Source organism: Schistocerca nitens, chromosome 1 (genome assembly GCF_023898315.1).
Source record: "Schistocerca nitens isolate TAMUIC-IGC-003100 chromosome 1, iqSchNite1.1, whole genome shotgun sequence".
Classification (NCBI taxonomy): Eukaryota; Metazoa; Arthropoda; class Insecta; order Orthoptera; family Acrididae; genus Schistocerca; species Schistocerca nitens.
Genome location: NC_064614.1, coordinates 620,765,781 through 620,785,316, shown reverse-complemented (window position 1 = coordinate 620,785,316; position 19,536 = coordinate 620,765,781). Strand labels below are relative to the sequence as shown.

The 19,536-nt window shown below is 41.4% G+C and overlaps 1 protein-coding gene across 3 annotated transcripts in view; it reads right to left on the bottom strand.

Moving 5' to 3' along the window:
* LOC126257400 (DNA-directed RNA polymerases I, II, and III subunit RPABC3) overlaps positions 1-19,536 on the bottom strand; it is a 509,897-nt gene that overhangs the window by 76,930 nt on the left and 413,431 nt on the right. For all 3 annotated transcript variants that reach the window (XM_049955560.1, XM_049955561.1, XM_049955563.1), the window contains exon 3: positions 16,294-16,471. In XM_049955560.1, coding sequence (XP_049811517.1) covers positions 16,294-16,471 — 178 coding nt within the window. The remainder of the gene's footprint in view (positions 1-16,293; positions 16,472-19,536) is intronic.

The window sequence follows — 19,536 nt, the reverse complement described above, 5'->3', positions numbered from 1 at the left end:
AAAGCTGATCATAAAGATCTACAACATAGAAAAGAAATAGAATAGTGATAAAAACGGGAGACCTAACAGAATATACGGGTGCCACACAGAGCACCATCGAGTTCATTTCACTTATAAAACATGTACTCCTCCATCCCTGTGGCAGAAACAAAAACCATAGAACGAAATCTCACATCCCACAGCAACCTCATTGCCGAAGCAATAACAGAAGTAACAACTATTCTCAAATTGATAACTGAACAAAACTACTTCCAGTTTGAGAATGACTATTGTTACCCACGGGATCCTCAATGTCAGAAAATTTAGCCAATATTTTTATTAGTCATTTAGAAAATTAAACATCTGAGAAGATAATCACTGATGAAAGATGTATAAATTTTCTTGATTAAACAATAACAAGGAAAATGGCAAACATACCATTAATAGCTTGTGAAAACCAATGGTCACAAACACAATTATAAATTACACATCTAATCATCCCCACAACCAAAAGCTTGTGGCACTTAGACACGTGTAATATGGAATAAACATGATTTCACTCAACAAGAGCAACTATGAAAAAGTGATATACAAATTGCTAGGGCCAAAGGGTATGGCAGTATGTATGACAGAGTATGTAGTACACAGACTCACTAAAAAAATCAAAACACAAATACATAACGAACACAACTCATCCAACCTATCCAGAATGCAGGAAAATTCACAAACACGAAACCCACAAATACACACAAAACACATACACAATGACAACACAATATAGAAAAGAAGCGGATGGCCCACTATGGATTACTCACGCAAATTAACACGGCGAGTGGCAAATATACTAAGAAAACGAGGCTTCGAAATAGCGTATAAAGCTGTGCAAACCCTCTGATCAAACTAAAGCTAGCCAACCACCAAGAGGGACAAATTCCAGGGATCAGAAATACACACACCTGAATGTCAAAGTTTTGATGCAGTATACATAGGCAATGTAAGTAATAATTTTAAAACATGGTACAAAGCACACATTAGATACTGAGGGTATGACACAAACCATTCCACATTAGCAGAGCACTTAAAACACCGAAACCACCATCCTAAAAACATGGAAAATTACTCGAAAACATACAGAATAGACAACCACGACAAATGCCTTACACAAATGCACCAAAACTACCACATCCAGAACGCCATTGCTGACACAAAAACATCTGATAAACAAGCACAAACACAATACAGACACTCCACTAAACTTAATAAATGAAACAAGAAGATAAAAAACGTTCCATTTGTACAGGCTCCATACACTTTCAAAACGAAACAAATAGCCACCTTTACATAATCATACCAAAAACAAAAGCCTGTTCACACACACTACAAAAACACAGTCAGTAGTTGGCAATAACATTCAGCGCCATGCAAAACGTAACATTAAATTTTTTCACTTTATAATGCCGTGAGTGCAAAAAAGGGCATTCCGGATGGCATTTATCAGAAGAAGCACCCAGGTTCCGCATGTACAGCCACGAAATCTCTGAGTAGAACCTTAATTTATTACTACATCATAGAAAAGCATGTGACGAACTGTCATAACGAAAATACAACGTCCTAAATGGATGCTAAATAGTATAAACAAAACTATGCACATATTCCAGGTCACTGAAGATTATTTGCAAATAATAAAGGCGAAATGAGTATTTCACAAAAATTGTGTTTTATTGAGTTTCGATTTCAGTTTCGATTCGACGGTCCCAAAGTAATAATTATCAACATACTGCAATATCAAGCACGTGGTCGTGATATTTGGCTCGTCAGTATATAAGCCGCAAACTAAAGTGCAGTGCTTGGCGGATGCTGCATAGTACCAATATGACCGATTTCATTTCCTAATGCAGTCGGTACTGAGCAAAAGAATGAATACAAACAATATGCCTGTGCAAGCACACCACCCCACCCCCTTACTCCACTGTTCTGTTTCTAACTGTTCCACTGTTGTCACTGTGCGGAGGGTAATAATCTTAAAACAAAGCATTTACGAGGGCAGATTCTCGTTATTCCTGTAACTTCTAGAGCTGGAGTTTTTTCCGCACGTCTCCAACGATTTGGTGTTAAGCACACTTATCACGTAGAAAAAAACTCCTCTGTGTACCTTCCTACAAGATAATTTTCGTTCTTTGGGGCTCGCAGTCTACAAGATCTTCACTAATACTCATTGTTGGGTAGATCGCACTTTAGTTCCTTCGTAGGCAATGTGCGTCTCCTTATAACATCCCTTGTCCAAATGCAAACACTCCATAAATTTGTTGAAAAATGTTCAATGTTACATGTGTTTTTCCAAGCACTTAATTTAGAGTTAGAAAAATTGGGCCTTATATATTGACGTACAAACAGTCGTAACCCCCCCCCCCCCCCCCCCACACACACACACACACAGAAATGCGCAGTATGGTAGCTTGTAGCGGAGGATAAATGTAGACTTGGAACCATTATTACATGTTTTATCGGTCCGGTTCCCATTACGCTAATGCTAAGCCCAAAAGAAGTGTTTCGCTCGTGTGTCAATAAAATGTCCACAAATCGAATACTAAACAGGCAAGTGAAGGAACAAATAGACAATTGATACAACACGCAAAAACCCGATACAGTGCATGTATCTATAATATCTTTTAGTAGAGAAAAGCTTTTTCCAGGCAGTGTAGTATTATTTGTCTTAGCTTCTGATCGGAGTTTAGCTAGCGATCTTAAATCATTTCACCAGCAAAGAAAAATTTGAGGGGCAACTTACCAGGTGTGTCTGGGCAACTTTTAGATTGTATTAAAAACAGGGACTGCACACTGGGAGGTGTCTTGACCACACCCGGGATGGTATTCCAACAGTATCTGAGAGCTGTTCTGGACCGTACGAAGCAATGGACAGGCCTTGCGGCGTTTACCCATGATGATGTCTGTGGGCCACCCAATATCACAGATATACGTGACAGTTGTATTGTACACATGCGTAAAGTCATGAAACTTTATTTTATTCAAAATGTTAAGCTGATGTTTCAATGTGCACATTATTACTTCACTGCCAGTTAATCATCGAGATCCACAGTTTTCACAGAAGCTATATACCAATAGTTTAGCATGTACTTCGCTGTTAGTAAATTCACAATAATGTCATATTTCTAACACACAAACAAAAGCAAAAAAGTAGCAAAAGCTGCATTTAAATGTGTGACGAGTAATTTCGCATCTCGCAAAAATACACAACTATCGCGCATTGAGATTCCCTTTCCTGAACAGCAGAATCAGTACGCTCTGGTTTGGAACTTGGCGATGAGCCAACGTTATTTCCGAGAAGAAACGAGTCCAGAGTGTTGGTCTATCAAGTTTTTGGCACGGACCTGGTAGCAAGCTTCTTAAGAACTACGATGGTAAATCTGCGTTGGTAATACAGCAGAGTGAGTTACAGTTCGAAATTAAAGCTGTAATCCTTTAAGCAAATAACGAAGCATTTCAACGCCTTGGATACAGTCTGGCATTTCTTCTCATGGCAATTGGGACTGCTATCTGTACAATCCGTAACATCGATAGATATAAACATGCCCTGCACGGTACGAATGTGACTCGCTTTTCTCCCATGATTTACTTACAACACTAAAAAACTCTCAAATTCTTTTGACAGGTGACAGTTCATGAGCGCGATATGCGGCAGAGTCCTCACTGTAATAACGGAATCCACATCCCACCACTATGACCTCGATATCAATTTCGTCTTCATAGACTACTTCATCTAATTGCCCAAGCACTTACCCAATTGAACATTTTAGTAACAATCAAGCGTTCTGCTGAAAAGAAAGGGTCGTCTAAATACAGCAAAATCGGACGCTATTCGTTTACGTTGTGTCTAGGTTATGATTACCAGTACCGCACAGTCTACAAATAAATAGAAAATAAATGAAATTCACTTGATAGCTGCCAGTCATAATGATGTCGGTTATGGGCCATTCTTTAGCACGAGCTACATTCAGTAATTAGTAGAGGAAAGCGCCAAAAGCGAGCCACCATTTTATTAAAAAAATAAATAAAAACAGTAAAAAATTATGTTTTAAAAACATCAGTATTTACATTGTTATGCACATTTACATTTTACTCAGACAATATCATAAAAACTTTTAATGAAAATAAATTTACGAAAATCTTACATTTAGCGAATTCGAAAAATAGTTATCTATATCGGACCCCTTCTAAAAACAAGCAAATAGCACAAAATCATGGGAAAAGGTAGTAAATTTGAGAAAACTATCTACTTTCAAAGTTGGCAGAATATAAGGACTTCCACAGGGTTATAGAATTATTGGATATAGGTTCTACCTTATAGAATTTCTACATGGTTCCGTTGCTGAGCCCAATAGCCCTGTTATGGGATGTTCCTCGAGGCTTTCTTTCTGACAGTTTGGTTTTGTGACGTTTAGGAAAAACACTAATCCACCTTTCACCAGCAGTTTCATCTTTGAAAGGGCGCTGTTCAATGTTATTCCTATCTGCTAACTGTACGGCCATTTTTCGCAAGTCATTACGAGTAAGACCAAAAGAAAGAAGTTTCCATAGCAAGACAATATCAAATGAGCACATCAAGATCTTTACCCACAGTTTTAAGTATGCTTATTTTGTTTTTGCCAGCCTCTTAAGTGTTGTTTTTGGAACGTTAAACTGTTTACTGACCTTTTCCCAACCCATCTTCTTCTTAACAGCGCTGAAAGCTTTAGCAAATTTTGGACGAACTCAAATTTCTTTGATTAACATTCCCATTATCCTCTTAGAATCTGCAAAAGAATTCTAGAATAAGAGTGTGCTCTAATACATAAATCTTTAATAATCATGAAAAACTAACGGGTCCGGTTTAAGCAGCAGAAAGGGGTCCAGTTTTCGCAACCACAATCCAAGCGAAGCGAGCGACAGGGTGGCAGAAACCTCAACTCTTACTACGGGTGTCTCACGTGAATGTAGTTCCAAGAACCGAAGGTGGGGCGGAGCGGCGGCGGGGGTGGGGGGTTAGGCGAAATCTGCTTTTGGGCATTTTCATTTATGAAAGCATTTTTATAGTCTGCATGGGGTCTCTCAAAGCCTTCACCGTCAAAATTACCACATACACGGTATCCATGTTACTAAACGGCTAACCCAGTCCATAGTGCAGGGTCTCAGTTTTTGGCTGCCTACCCTAACGGCTAACTAGGACAACAAAAACTTTATTTTCAGTCTTTCATATAATTATTGACCGAATTTGAAACAATTAAAATGCTGTCGTTAAGAGCGAGCGCATTTAGCAACTTCCAAAAAACATTACATCTGATTTCAAACTTTGGGAAACATTTTCTCGCTGATTCCCTGCCCCCCCCCCTCCCCCCCCCCCGAAAAGATGATGAAAAATGCACGACAGGTGTTTTAGGGCATATGACGCCATAAATACTGAAATGCGTGAAAAATTAACATTTGTTTAAAGAGGAGCGCAAATTACACAGAGTACACTCATTCACTGTTTGGAATGTAGAGCACTTTACAACTTCCAGTAAACTTTAAACTTAGTTTCACACCTTCTCTACACTTTTTCTCACTTACATTCTTAACGTCCAATGCTCAACAGATTAACTCCTTTGTGAAGTATTCAGACGTTTGAAGCTTTTTAAACAGGGGAGTGCGCTCCTTTAAAGAATCGGGGATGGGAGTTGTGGTGTCACCGCCAGACACCACACTTGCTAGGTGGTAGCCTTTAAATCGGCCGCCGTCCGTTAGTATACGTCGGACCCGCGTGTCGCCACTGTCAGTGATTGCAGACCGAGCACCACCACACGGCAGGTCTAGAGAGTTGTACAGCCGACGTTCATAGCTCTCATTTGCCGAGACGATAGTTAGCACAGCCTTCAGCTACGTCATTTGCTACGACCTAGCAAGGCGCCATTACCAGTTTATATTGAGCATATTAATGTACCGTCAAGAGCGATGTACTCCAATTATGGATTAAAGTTAAGTATTACAGCAACTGCGTCCGTTTTTCTAAGTTCTCATTTCTCTGACCTGTTCCAGACCTCACGACAGTCTGCGTGTAATTAAACGCGTGCATTTTGGCCTCCTCTAGCAATACGGTGTTGGCTCTTCTGCCAACACAGCAGGAGTTATGGTTACAATCCTAAACCGAGCACTTTGAGATAACGAACTAAGTCTGAAATAACTATGCAGTTCTTTTCTAACAGCTTACACCGTATAGCAACAACGACAACCTATAGCAGCAGTTCAAAGCAACTACCACCAATTTCCAAACACGCATTACAGTGGTGACTAATATTCTGCCACATCCTCCGAAAGTTTTCTCGTGTTTATTGTACAATGACACAAACAGTTCCTCTTGCTTTCACTACGATCTCAAACACAAAATTAAAAAATCCGCAGTTGAAACATCGCAGAATACTGCGTATTGTTTGTGAACATGGCACGCCAGGAACACCACAAGAGTAGTCTATAAACGCGTGGCTCACATCATTGCCCATTCAAAATATCGTACCGCCTGAAACATTGATTTCCGACCACTGGTGCCTCATCTCTGAACAGTCTGGAATCTTCCACCACTTTGATCCCAAAGTTCCGAGACAACTGGCACATTTCAATCCGACAACCATCGTAGTCACAGTATTTCAGGCACACCAGACAATCATTTTAGAGATTCTGGGGTCCATGTTGAAGACAGTCTTCTTTGTTGGCCTGGATCTGCTTTCCAGACTCCGACTCTACAAATAATTGGGAAGTGAAGCTCATGGGAACTGAGTTTTTGGTGAGTTTTGAAAAACTTCTATGCTACTTAAGAAGACTGAACATTTCCACATCCCCTCTGTCCATCGCGAAATTAAAGTTAGTTCATTCATTTCGATCTATTATTTCTCACTCCACAATTTAAATACGCTGCCCTTTATCAACGGAAGTAAACCCGCAATCAAGAGTTGCGGCAGTATTTGTGGAAAGGCTGCAAAGTATACACAAAATAATTTTTTTTAACCTTGTGACTGCCTACGGAAAACAAGTTCACAATATGAGAAATTTATTTCATACAGATTGTGGCTCTGGCCAAAAATGGTTCAAATGGCTCTGAGCACTATGGGACTTAACATCTGAGGTCATCAGTCCCCTAGAACTTAGAACTACTTAAACCTAACTAACCTAAGAACATCACACACACCCATGCCCGAGGCAGGATTCGAACCTGCGACCGTAGCAGTCGCGCGGTTCCAGACTGAAGCGCCTAGAACCGCGCGGCCACACCGACCGGCTAATCGTAAGAGATCAGAATTGAAACAAAGTATGACTGAGAAAGGAGCTAAACAATACAATTCTGGTGTACTACTGCACTACAAACATCTTTAGTGCATCAAAATATTCGAGGATTAAGAAGTAAAATTAATGAATTAATTTGCATTGATGAATTCGAGTTATCAAACCCAGCCGATAATCTGCCCTCGGGTATACAGGGTGTTACAAAAAGGTACGGCCTAACTTTCAGGAAACATTCCTCACACACAAATAAAGAAAAGATGTAATGTGGACATGTGTCCGGAAACGCTTAATTTCCATGTTAGAGCTCATTTTAGTTTCGTCAGTATGTACTGTACTTCCTCGATTCACCGCCAGTTGGCCCAATTGAAGGAAGGTAATGTTGACTGCGGTGCTTGTGTTGACATGCGACTCATTGCTCTACAGTACTAGCATCAAGCACATCAGTACGTAGCACCAACAGATTAGTGTTCATCACGAACGTGGTTTTGCAGTCAGTGCAATGTTTACAAATGCGGAGTTGGCAGATGCCCATTTGATGTATGGATTAGCACGGGGAAATAGCCGTGGCGCGGTACGTTTGTATCGAGACAGATTTCCAGAACGAAGGTGTCCCGACAGGAAGACGTTCGAAGCAATTGATCGGCGTCTTATGGAGCACGGAACATTCCAGCCTATGACTCGCGACTGGGGAAGACCTAGAACGACGAGGACACCTGCAATGGACGAGGCAATTCTTCGTGCAGTTGACGATAACCCTAATGTCAGCGTCAGAGAAGTTGCTGCTGTACAAGGTAACGTTGACCACGTCACTGTGTGGAGAGTGCTACGGGAGAACCAGTTGTTTCCGTACCATGTACAGCGTGTGCAGGCACTATCAGCAGCTGATTGGCCTCCACGGGTACACTTCTGCGAATGGTTCATCCAACATTGTGTCAATCCTCATTTCAGTGCAAATGTTCTCTTTACGGATAAGGCAACATTCCAACGTGATCAAATTTTAAATTTTCACAATCGACATGTGTGGGCTGACGAGAATCCGCACGCAATTGTGCAATCACGTCAACACAGATTTTCTGTGAACGTTTGGGCAGGCATTGTTGGTGATGTCTTGACTGGGCCCCATGTTCTTCCACCTACGCTCAATGGAGCACGTTATCATGATTTTATACGGGATACTCTACCTGTGCTGCTAGAACATGTGCCTTTACAAGTACTACACAACATGTGGTTCATGCACGATGGAGCTCCTGCACATTTAAGTCGAAGTGTTCGTACGCTTCTCAACAACAGATTCGGTGGCCGATGGATTGGTAGAGGCGGACCAATACCATGGCCCCCACGCTCCCATGACCTCAACCCTCTTGACTTTCATTTATGGGGGCATTTGAAAGCTCTTGTCTACGCAACCCCGGTACCAAATGTAGAGACTCTTCGTGCTCGTATTGTGGACGGCTGTGATACAATACGCCATTCTCCTGGGCTGCATCAGCGCATCAGGGATTCCATGCGACGGAGGGTGGATGCATGTATCCTCGCTAACGGAGGACATTTTGAACATTTCCTGTAACAGTGTTTGAAGTCACGGTGGTACGTTCTGTTTCTGTGTGTTTCCATTCCATGATTAATGTGATTTAAAGAGAAGTAATAAAATGAGCTCTAACATGGAAAGTAAGCGTTTCCGGACACATGTCCACATAACATATTTTCTTTCTTTGTGTGTGAGGAATGTTTTCTGAAAGTTTGGCCGTCCTTTTTTGTAACACCCTGTAGATGTGTTAATTGTTACAGGATTTGGCTAGCATCTCACTTCTGAAGAGCAGGAATGTAGAAAGGAGAAGTTACCACATTCATTTGGAACTGTTATAAATTTAAGAACATATACATTCATTCATAAATTTTTCTCAGAACAGCTTATATAAGCATGGGTAACAGAATTTCATAATAAATCCTTTGTAATAGTAAGTGTATACAGAACACCTGCATGTGTTTTAATTTGTTCATAAAGCAGCTTTAAATTTTATTGGCCAAGTTGATAGAAAAAAAATTATTAGTGGAGATTTCAATGTAGATTTTCTTAAGAACAATTCCAATACGAATTTATTGCAGCCAATAATATCATCATTTAAATATTTCCTAAAATGACTTTCCCAACTAATGTACCAAATTGCTGAAAAATAGCCGTAGACATCACCGTAATACAAAGGGCTAGCGAACAAAATTTTATCCAAAACCCAGAGTCAATGGTGTCAGACATTAACATGCACTTCCTCTTGTTAAACGTTAATACTGATCAGAACACAAAATTAACTACATCTGAGCTCAAGGGATTAGCCAGCATTCCAAAAACTGATATTTTAAGAAACTCCTTATTTGAAAGCTGTTCCCCCCCCCCCCCCAAAAAAAAAAGAAACCCGGATTACACTAAAGTCTGAGGAGCCTGGTAAAACCAGGGATGAAGAGGTACAGTTAGTATTATGAGTAAAAGATACACTGGTAGCAGGTGTGTGGAATTTTAAAACTTTTTAACACGCATTTCATAACTGTTACTTGAAAGATTGTTGTGTCAGGACCGGTAGATGTTGCTACGAAATATCTCAGACCACCTATTACAAATACGTTCAGTTATAGGAATATGATGTTCACTATACTAGCAGAAGTACTGTCCACCATAAAGTCTTTAAATTGTAATAGTTATGATAAAATTAATTTAAAAAAATTAGTTCTGGTTTAGCAACATTCTAAGTTATTTGTGTAAACAGTTATTTATCAGTGGAACTTTTCCTTAATGGTGGATATCAGCTTTGTATAACAAAGGCGATAATGAATTACCGTCGAAATTCTGTCCAGTTTTTCTTTTGTCAGCATTCTAGAAGATTTTAGAAAAGGTAATATGCTATTGGCTTATACAATGTCACAGTTTAGATTTCTAAAGGGTTCCGGATATTGAGAAGGCTATTTACACATATAGTGGTAACATACGTGATTCATTCAGCACTAAATTGCAGGCTACTGCTATACTTTATGATCTGTTGGTTGGTTGGTTTGGGGAAGGAGACCAGACAGCGTGGTCATCGGTCTCATCGGATTAGGGAAGGATGGGGAAGGAAGTCGGCCGTGCCCTTTCAGAGGAACCATCCCGGCATTTGCCTGGAGTGATTTAGGGAAATCACGGAAAACCTAAATCAGGATGGCCGGACGTGGGATTGAACCGTCGTCCTCCCGAATGCGAGTCCAGTGTCTAACCACTGCGCCACCTCGCTCGGTCTTTATGATCTGTCATCGAAGGCATGTGGCAGTGTAAATCACAACATTCCTTTAAATAAATTATGGTTCCATACTCCGTAAGTGCCCCCTTCAGTTTTACAAAGCGTGTTGAGGTGTGCGACATGACACGACATAAAACGGAGCCTGCGAGCATTGGAGATAAGACTTTACAGCAACCTAAGGCACTAAGACAACACTTACATGTCATATAACTCCATTTTATACTGCAGGTTTAAACCTCCGAAATGCAACGTGAAATATAAGGGAAGGTCAAAAAGCTTCCGTCTAAGGGTGTTGTTGCAGCGTATATTGAACGCGACTGGACTCCGTTGCGGATATATAAGCACCGACAGGCAGGCATGAGATTTATGTGGCATTCACGTCTTTCCGATGTTCATGCGGTAAATGAGGAAACGAACTATGACGACTTTATTACCAAATGCGTTCAAACAGAACCAACATGCTGTAATTCTTTACTTGCCTGCCAATAGACACCGGTAGACATCCATCGGAGAATGACGAATGTGTATGCGGCAGCGCGTCTGTCGAAGACAACCGTTGTGGAATGCTGCGCCAAGGGGTGCTTCCGCTTCATCATAATCCACGTCCCCATGTCGCAAATTACCTAATACAGAAGTTTCGCCAAATCAAGTGGGAGACATTCGAGCACCCGCCCTGTAGTCCTGTCTCTCCCCACGCGATTATCACGCCTTCGGCCCCTTAAAAAACACCTTGAAGCGTCGACGATTCCCGTCGGACAAGGCTGTAAAGGAAGTTTCAGTAAACTTGTTGTTTCATTCAGTATCAATAAGAGTAATGGTAAAGCTATCCGAAAACGTTCGGATTTAAAGTATAGAGAAAAACTCCTCCTGAAAACAAAAAAGTTAATTTTTTACAAGCAATACTCGCTGTCGTCACATATTGGGCTCAGCTGCGAAAATAATTATTACGGCTGGTTGCAGCCTTTTCTTTGGTGAAACAGCCGCAGTGTTCTCAAATCATCATGAATAAAATAATTTGTCTAATTGTTGTTAACGCTCAGTCCAAGATACATTCTACTGTCTTCCTCTTAAGTTGATCCGTTCACAATTCTGTGAATGTTGAAGGTATCTGCTGTTGCAGAAGCCGATATGACAATCTAACTCTTATGAATATCAAGGTGCACACAACCCACTTCGCCATGTCATTCAATGTCTTTCAGAAACTCGCGCATGAAGAACGAAAGCAGATGCTCGCATGATCGTTGGTTTAAGATACGGTATGTCTAATACAGGTCTGCAGTGTGAATTCAAAAATTAGGTCAAGGGGCCATTTTACTACTGGTTATTTCGTTAAAATAAGTTTTGCCCAATTAATAACATAACCTCCTACCCTGCACTTTTAAGATTTCACCTTAGACGTCAGCAACAGAAAGCGATATTCCGACGAGTCAGTTCAGTTAGATTTTAGTGTTCCCTCTAGAATCCACAGACAATAACGCTACTCTCTCCCATTTCCCCCAAGGTTTCAGCGACAATTTGTGACTAAGGTTGGTCGTAAATCTGTTGCCATCGCCATACAGCAGTTTCGGAGTTATTTCCAACAGTGTAACGCTGTTCAGTTCCAGTTAAATCAGTTGCGTCTTCTTTCCACAAGCATTTATTTCTCATTTCTATACTGAAAGTATAACAATTACAGAACTAGGGGTAACCAGTGAAAACATTAAAGGTCCGGCGCTGTTCATAGTCCAGGTGACAATTGTGGCTTCAAGTTTTCCTCGTGTGTGGACTTGACCGAAAATAACCGAAGTATTTAAAGTTAGGTATATCATTAAACGAGAAGTTTTTGCAATACGGTGTGCGAATGTGAAACGTTGTCAATTTTTGGTAAAGTGATGGAGAGATTTGTTTACTGCGATTTTCTATGTTAGTTCAAAAATGTTCAAATGTGTGTGAAGTCTTATGGGACTTAACTGCTAAGGTCATCAGTCCCTAAGCTTACACACTACTTAACCTAAATTATCCTAAGGACAAACACACACACCCATGCCCGAGGGAGGACTCGAACCTCCGCCGGGACCTTTCTATGTTGGTATAGTGAGCCTTGCTTGCGGCTAGATTAAACAGGCAACGCGTGTAAGTGTGTGTGTGTGTGTGTGTGAGAGAGAGAGAGAGAGAGAGAGAGAGAGAGAGAGAGAGAGAGAGAGATAGGGAGGGGGGATATCGAACAACCTGAATGGCAGACGTCGATTACCTCGCGGAAGTACTAGAAGGCCTTTTCAATGATGAATATGCCCTCTACGCTCACGCAAGGGCCGCTAAGATGAAATTAACTAAATGACGAACAGTGGGACATTACACACACACACACACACACACACACACACACACACACGCGGACGAACGGACAGCAACATTGTCATTGCACAAAAAAAACTTTGACAAGCGCGTCACAGTGATGTGTGAGGTACCGATGTAGGTGAATCAATGTATGCCGTTGTTTCAAGAGGCTATAGCCTACCGCCATTCGATACTTGACAAAAACTGAAGAGCTGTGATTATTCAGAGTAACAAATGAAAACAGAAATCTGACCGCTGTCACTGTGGAGCGAGGTGAGCAGGTGCCGGGAGCGTCTCCAAGGAGACGCTTACGACAGCAGCTTACTCGCTCCTTGTCACAGACGTACACGGCGGTGACAGGGGACAATCGATTTCGCTGGTATTTATAGTATGCAGTTGCTTCTGGATCGCCGAATGCCCGCGCAAGAGGAGCTGCTGTGACTGCAACGTTCCTTCGCGCGTGAAGACAGCACTCGTGAAACAGCCCCAAACAGTGGGGCGAAAAGTTGGATTCCAACGCCCACAGGTAGCGACACAAACACATCACTCAATTCAACTGAGCGTTGAAGTTTTGGGTGTCTCACATAAAAGTAAATTTCGTTTCCTTTGTTCTTCACATCTTTTCCTAGCAAACTACGGTCTCTTTCCAGCGTTGTAGACAAAGCTGTCTATCCACATCACACTGCTTGATGAAGGGGAAAACAAATGCAATGATACAGACTGACATACTGAATTTGCGTGCACATCCAGAACGGAACGTTCGACGAAGTGTTCGAAACGAAATTGCTCACCTACTTCGCTCCGGCGTAGAAACAGGTGACCAAACAGAAGCGTAAATCGTAAATAAGAAAATTATTTTACAATATTCTGTTATGGCTGCATCCTTCCACAGTCGCGGTGTAAATTCTCGCTAAGTTTCGTGCACAACTGTTTCAATACATTGACATGTTATGCAACTAGGTAAGAAAAATGAAAGCTCATTTGCAAAAACGCTTTCTTAAAACAAAAATGACGGCAATGATAGATACAGCATACTTGGGGTTAATGCAATAATGGATGAGAGGACAACTGCGCGCTTCGTGGAGGGTTGGTTTGGACAGAGCATCATCATCACAGAACTGCTGGCTAATTACAGTAGTAAACACTACGACAAACGTACTGAGAACAACTACTCAAGCTTCCCTATAATTAAAAAAGAAATCGAGTGGCCCACACATAGCACGGTGCTACGGCTGCAACGAAAACAGGGTACTAAACAGGAATTTGTACTACGTGACACACGCCCCTCTTTACAAAAATAGATGATACACAAATGTTTTGAGTCGTAGGAAATACTCGTTTTTTCCTGTGCGCCGTCGATGATTCAGATTATTCGTATGTAAAAGTACTTCCAACAAAATGAAAAACGGGCTTACAAGACGTATGACGTGTTTACTAATCGGATTACAAATACAGGGCCATGTTCGAACTTTTATACTTGAGCTCGGTACCGAAAAACTGGGGGGGGGGGGGGGAAATTATCGTCACTATGTTACACAATAAGCACCATGCCAAGAGTGACATGGTAATTGCACCTTTTTATGTTCTTTGTGATCTACTGCAGCAACGTACTCGAACCATTTTTTCCAGCACTGAGTCGAGGAAAACCTTGCATAATTTTAAGGATTAACTGGAATTTATAGAGGTATGTTACAAAATCGATTTGCATTCCAACCGAAGGCAAAAAGAAAACCTTTGTATCATGAGACCGCTATTTTTTTGTAAATTAGTACTGTTTAAGAAGTGATAACGGATTTCTTCTTCGGCGAGTGAGTCGCGTCGTTACCAATGTTTTTTCCCTGCGCGCCCGTGTGTGTGTGTGTGTGTGTGTGTGTGTGTGTGTGTGTGTGTGTGTGTGTGTGTGTGTGTGTGTGTGTAGGGGGACGACGACGACACTGGCACGCAGTATTGTCTCGATCTTTACTGAAGCAGGTATCAAACGAATGTGCAAATTGAATTAAAACTTACGTCAGTCAAATATCTTACTAATCCACTTGAGGTGTTTCGAGAACTGTTCGCTATTTTCAGCGATGTAACTGATTTCTGCATGTGTATTTATTCTGAACAGAGCACTCTGGTAACGCATGAGTTCAGTAGCATACACCGAACAACGAGGCACAAGTCACGATTTTATAGTAGAACTAGCTTAGCGCCCGCTGCTTCGTTCACGTAGACTGCACAGTTTTTTGTTTTTCTTTAATCTATTTTTTTATGTTTATCACCAATTCCAGCTCCTTCTAATTAAGGTCATAAAAGCATGGTCTTTCCAGAATGTAGTTCTGACAAACAGGCGATTATGGTAGCCGGAGTACACGCGTTTTTGTTAATCGTGCCTTTTGCGTTCTTTTGGTGATATTTCCATAGGAATTTTCATCTCCTACCACTTATTTCTTTATATCTAACCGAGAAGTGAAATACGAATTTTCATAGCTTTAAAAATGATTCAGTAGTTCTCTAATCACGATGCCTTTTCAAAAAAAAATTTCGCCTACTATTTTACCCGCTGAGGCGATGAACTATATTTTTTTTCATGCCTAACCGAGAAACTAGAAACCAGTTCTCCAAGATTTGGCTTTAAAAATGGTTTCACAATGAAATATTTTCATAAAACATTTTACTCCTGTTTCACGAGCTTAGAGTCTGAATTTCCAAAAACACGGAAACTAGTATTTTTTTAATTAATAACTGAGAAGTGAAATACCATTTTTCATAGATGTAGCCTTAAAAACACTTTAGCAGTTCTTTAATAAAGATTTTCAAAAAAGCTTTCATCCACTATTTATCACTCATAGGAGTGAAATTTCCAAAAATCATAAACCACCTTTTTTTTATTTCTTACCGAGAAACCAAATACCAGTTTTCGTAGGTTTAGCTTCAAAATTGCATAAATAGTGATATAGTAAAAAAAACCTTTCGTCCGCTATTTCATCCCCTTAGGGGTGAAATTTCGAAGAACCCGTTCTTAACGACGCTTACAATAAAAATCAACACCCTCTGCAAATTTCACGTTTCTATGCTTAGTGGTTTGAGCCAGGCGAAGATGAATCAGAGGGTGAGTCAGCAAGTTTTATGTATAGAGATACAACAGAAAGTATACGACTCATTGCACGCAGTATATTCAAGTCTATTGCGCGCACGTGATAGACTTAAAATGCGTTGTGAATACTGATGAAGTTACAGTTGTGCTAACTATTTCGTTTGGTATAATATCAGTCGTGGAAATACAAATTGCAGTTGGACACTGGCAGCATCAGGAACGCGATTTTCTTTACTGCGCATGGCGCTACTGAACTCAACAAATCAGTGTGTTTCTGTGGTGTAATAAGCAGCTGGCTCAGCGTGCCTCACGTATTCTGAAGGGCGCTACAGCGGGAAATGCACTCACAGGCGGCTGGACGGCTCGGTGGCGGCGTCGTCGCCCTCGATGCGGTACACCTTGCCGTACATGATGTACTCGAAGCGGTCGGCGCGCGACCCCTCCGTCTCGCGCGGGTTCCAGTCGCCGCTGTCCGGGTAGCCGTCCTCCTGCAGCGTCGTAGCCAGCACCAGCCGGAACTTGTCGCCTGCGAGCACACGAAGAGCAGTCTCACAACGTGCAGTAGCACGCGCTCCCACAAATAGATACATCAGTGCGCGCCCTGGAAGCATACTCATACGTCACTGTAGTTCACACTCCAACACGACGTTGTAAGATTATTTGCTACCAGTCACAAGTATTATCTGTAAATGAGTAAGTGGGCTCAATCTAATGTTCAGTCATGTAAATGGGTTGGGTTGAATCTACCGATACCGGACGTAGGCTTTCATTGGTAACGGAATGATCATGGGGCGTTTGACGTACAACGTGCGCAGAAAGACAGCGAACACAACACTGACAATATTTATTTAGCCCACTTTAGACTGGAAGATGAAAGTCTGGTTGTAGTCGTCGAAGGCAACGAATGTGAATACTAAGTTTAATTGTGACGTACTAATAGGTAACACGGCCTCTGTTCTAAGTTAGGCAGCTACTGAGGATCGGAAGATTTTAGTAACTGTCTGAAAATGTAGGATATCTCACTTGGCTAAAACAAATCCGCTGCTAAAAGTAAACAACTTTATTGCTTTACCAGAAGAGTGCATATTTGATAAGAAGATAATATTTCTCATGAACAAAACATGTTCAACCGGAAAGTACTTACTGATCCGTCATTAAATTATAATTAACACTTTCGTTTACTGCATGCATATAAATATCATGAAAAAGCATAATTTCGATAGCATATAGGTGATCAAGCGTGTAAATGCTATCCACTATGATCACTCACCATCACAAGCACCGTTGCAAGAACTACTTCTAGTGTAGCACTAATACATCCATAAAGAACAAGTTCGACGTTTATGAGTATGAACCAACCAATGAGGTTAATTCATAGCTTTCATTTTTATTCGTTACTACAAAATAATAACTTAAATTATTACAACATTTTTCTTAAAATTATGTTCAACGTAGGAAAGAACAACTAGTACTTACTACACTTTACGAATCATTCATGTAGAATTCTGTTTTAGATTTGTTAAACATCACAGTCCTTAACTTTTCTTTCTTTTATGAACACTCAACACTACTAAAACTGTTTTCAACAGTCTATGTGCCGGATCAGGTCTCGAACCCAAACGTTTGCCGAAAGCTACAGCCCATGGCGCAACTCAAAACGTCTTTTTAATCCGTCATAAACCTTAATTCCAGATCATGGATCAAGATGCTGTAGGCAACGACGCTGGTACACACACATTTAGAGGAGAGCTGTATCAATGTCTTCATGATCATCATCTGCTGCTCAAGAGAACCTATCTGTAATTAATCTGCATTTAGACAGCCTGCGTCGCTCGGCAGAACGAGGGTGGCGCCAACGCCTTGTTCAAGTCAAACGACATCAGTCCAGTGCTGCTTCAGTAATCAGGCCATCTGCAGCATACTATTGATCTGCATTCCCACTCGTCACTAGCCATTACTTCACCAGCACACGTCCTGATGCAGCATTTATCATTACGGAGCCAATGCCAGCGTAATTTCCTGTTAGGTCACGAGCTTGTCTGCTTTGTTCTGTTGTAGAGATGAAGCAGGAAACACTCCGCTATTACTCGTTAGCTAAAACAAACAAACACACACACACACACACACACACACACACACACACACACACACACACACACACACAAGTGTCCGAAAGTTTATAATGCTGCTACGTGGTAAGTATGAAATCAACGCACACTCGTTCTTCTGAAAACGGTGGATACGGTGACTGCCCTTTATGAAACTGTTGTTGCGGGAAAACTATGTTGTTTGTCTGGCGACCGCGGCCAGCAGCTCAGTTGGAAACATGAGAGGCAAGAGAACGAGTATTCTATTACGAATTTCTGGCGCCAATCAGTTGCCTTTCTGTTCGTCCGCCGCAACTTGTGGCACAGTGCAAGCAACTAACAGACTGTCTAACACGGCGATAAACTGAAACATTGCTGCACAATTAGTTGTCCTCCAAGCCTTAACACTCTTCATTAGTCGTGAAACGGGAAACATTAATTAAATCGACAGGTATTCCGTAATACTGCATGTCACTGCCCAACGTCACACTTTATCAATTCAATCATTCTTCTGCTTGGAACTAATCTAATCCACGTACCTGAACATCCGACATGTAGCCGCAAGTTTCCGGATGGGTTCAGCAGAACAAATAAAATTACGAGACGAGGTTAGTGACGTAACTCCAAATACGCAAAGTGAAATCAATAAAAAGTTTAATAAGAAACAGCAAGGAAAGAAAACCAGTAAAAACAATTTTTTGCTGCTGTGGTTACCTGCATATATGTAAGACAATTATTTTATCTTGTTCCAATATAGAAAAGTCAGTAACGATGTAACAAAGGTAATTCACCGTGAAAGGCAAGGGCCCCATTTATAGTTTCATTCCCATAAATAGTTGTATGCCACGAGGAACTTTCACATCATTCCATTCCCGAGAGAAATTTTGTGACACAGCGATTCACGATCTCAGTAAACTAAGGCCCATCGCGCATTTTAAGGCTAGCGAACAAATATTTTCCTCAACTGCTAGAGAATCTTATTACCTGACCAACTACCTACGTGTCACGCCGATCTAAGCACCTGCATTATTAAAATGACTGTAATGAGAGGTTATCGCAACTGACGCAGGGCCAAGATACGCTGTCTATTGCGACTACGTGCTAACGGCATCGTACATAAGGGCGCAGAAACGTCTTTCCACAATTATAACAATAACTTCGTTGTCGCCTCAGGTGGTCACTAACAGAAACGCTACGCCAGCAGAGACGAAACTGCCGCGCGACCCGCGGCTGCCCGGAGGCGCAGCGACTTTGCGGCGGCGGACACTGGGATGCTCCACGCTAGCCCAGCGCCGTCCCCAACCTCTCGGAATTCCCGGTGAGCGCCACTTGGCAGACGAGCGCCTGATTCACGAGGGAAGCCCACTGACAACTGTCGCGGGTTCTTTAATGCTCTGATCCACAAACTCTGTCACTGCGATGCACGGTCAACTTTCCTTATTACTTCTGCGACAAGCACTTGTTACATTTTGGCCTCAACATTAGCTACACAACTCATGCTGAG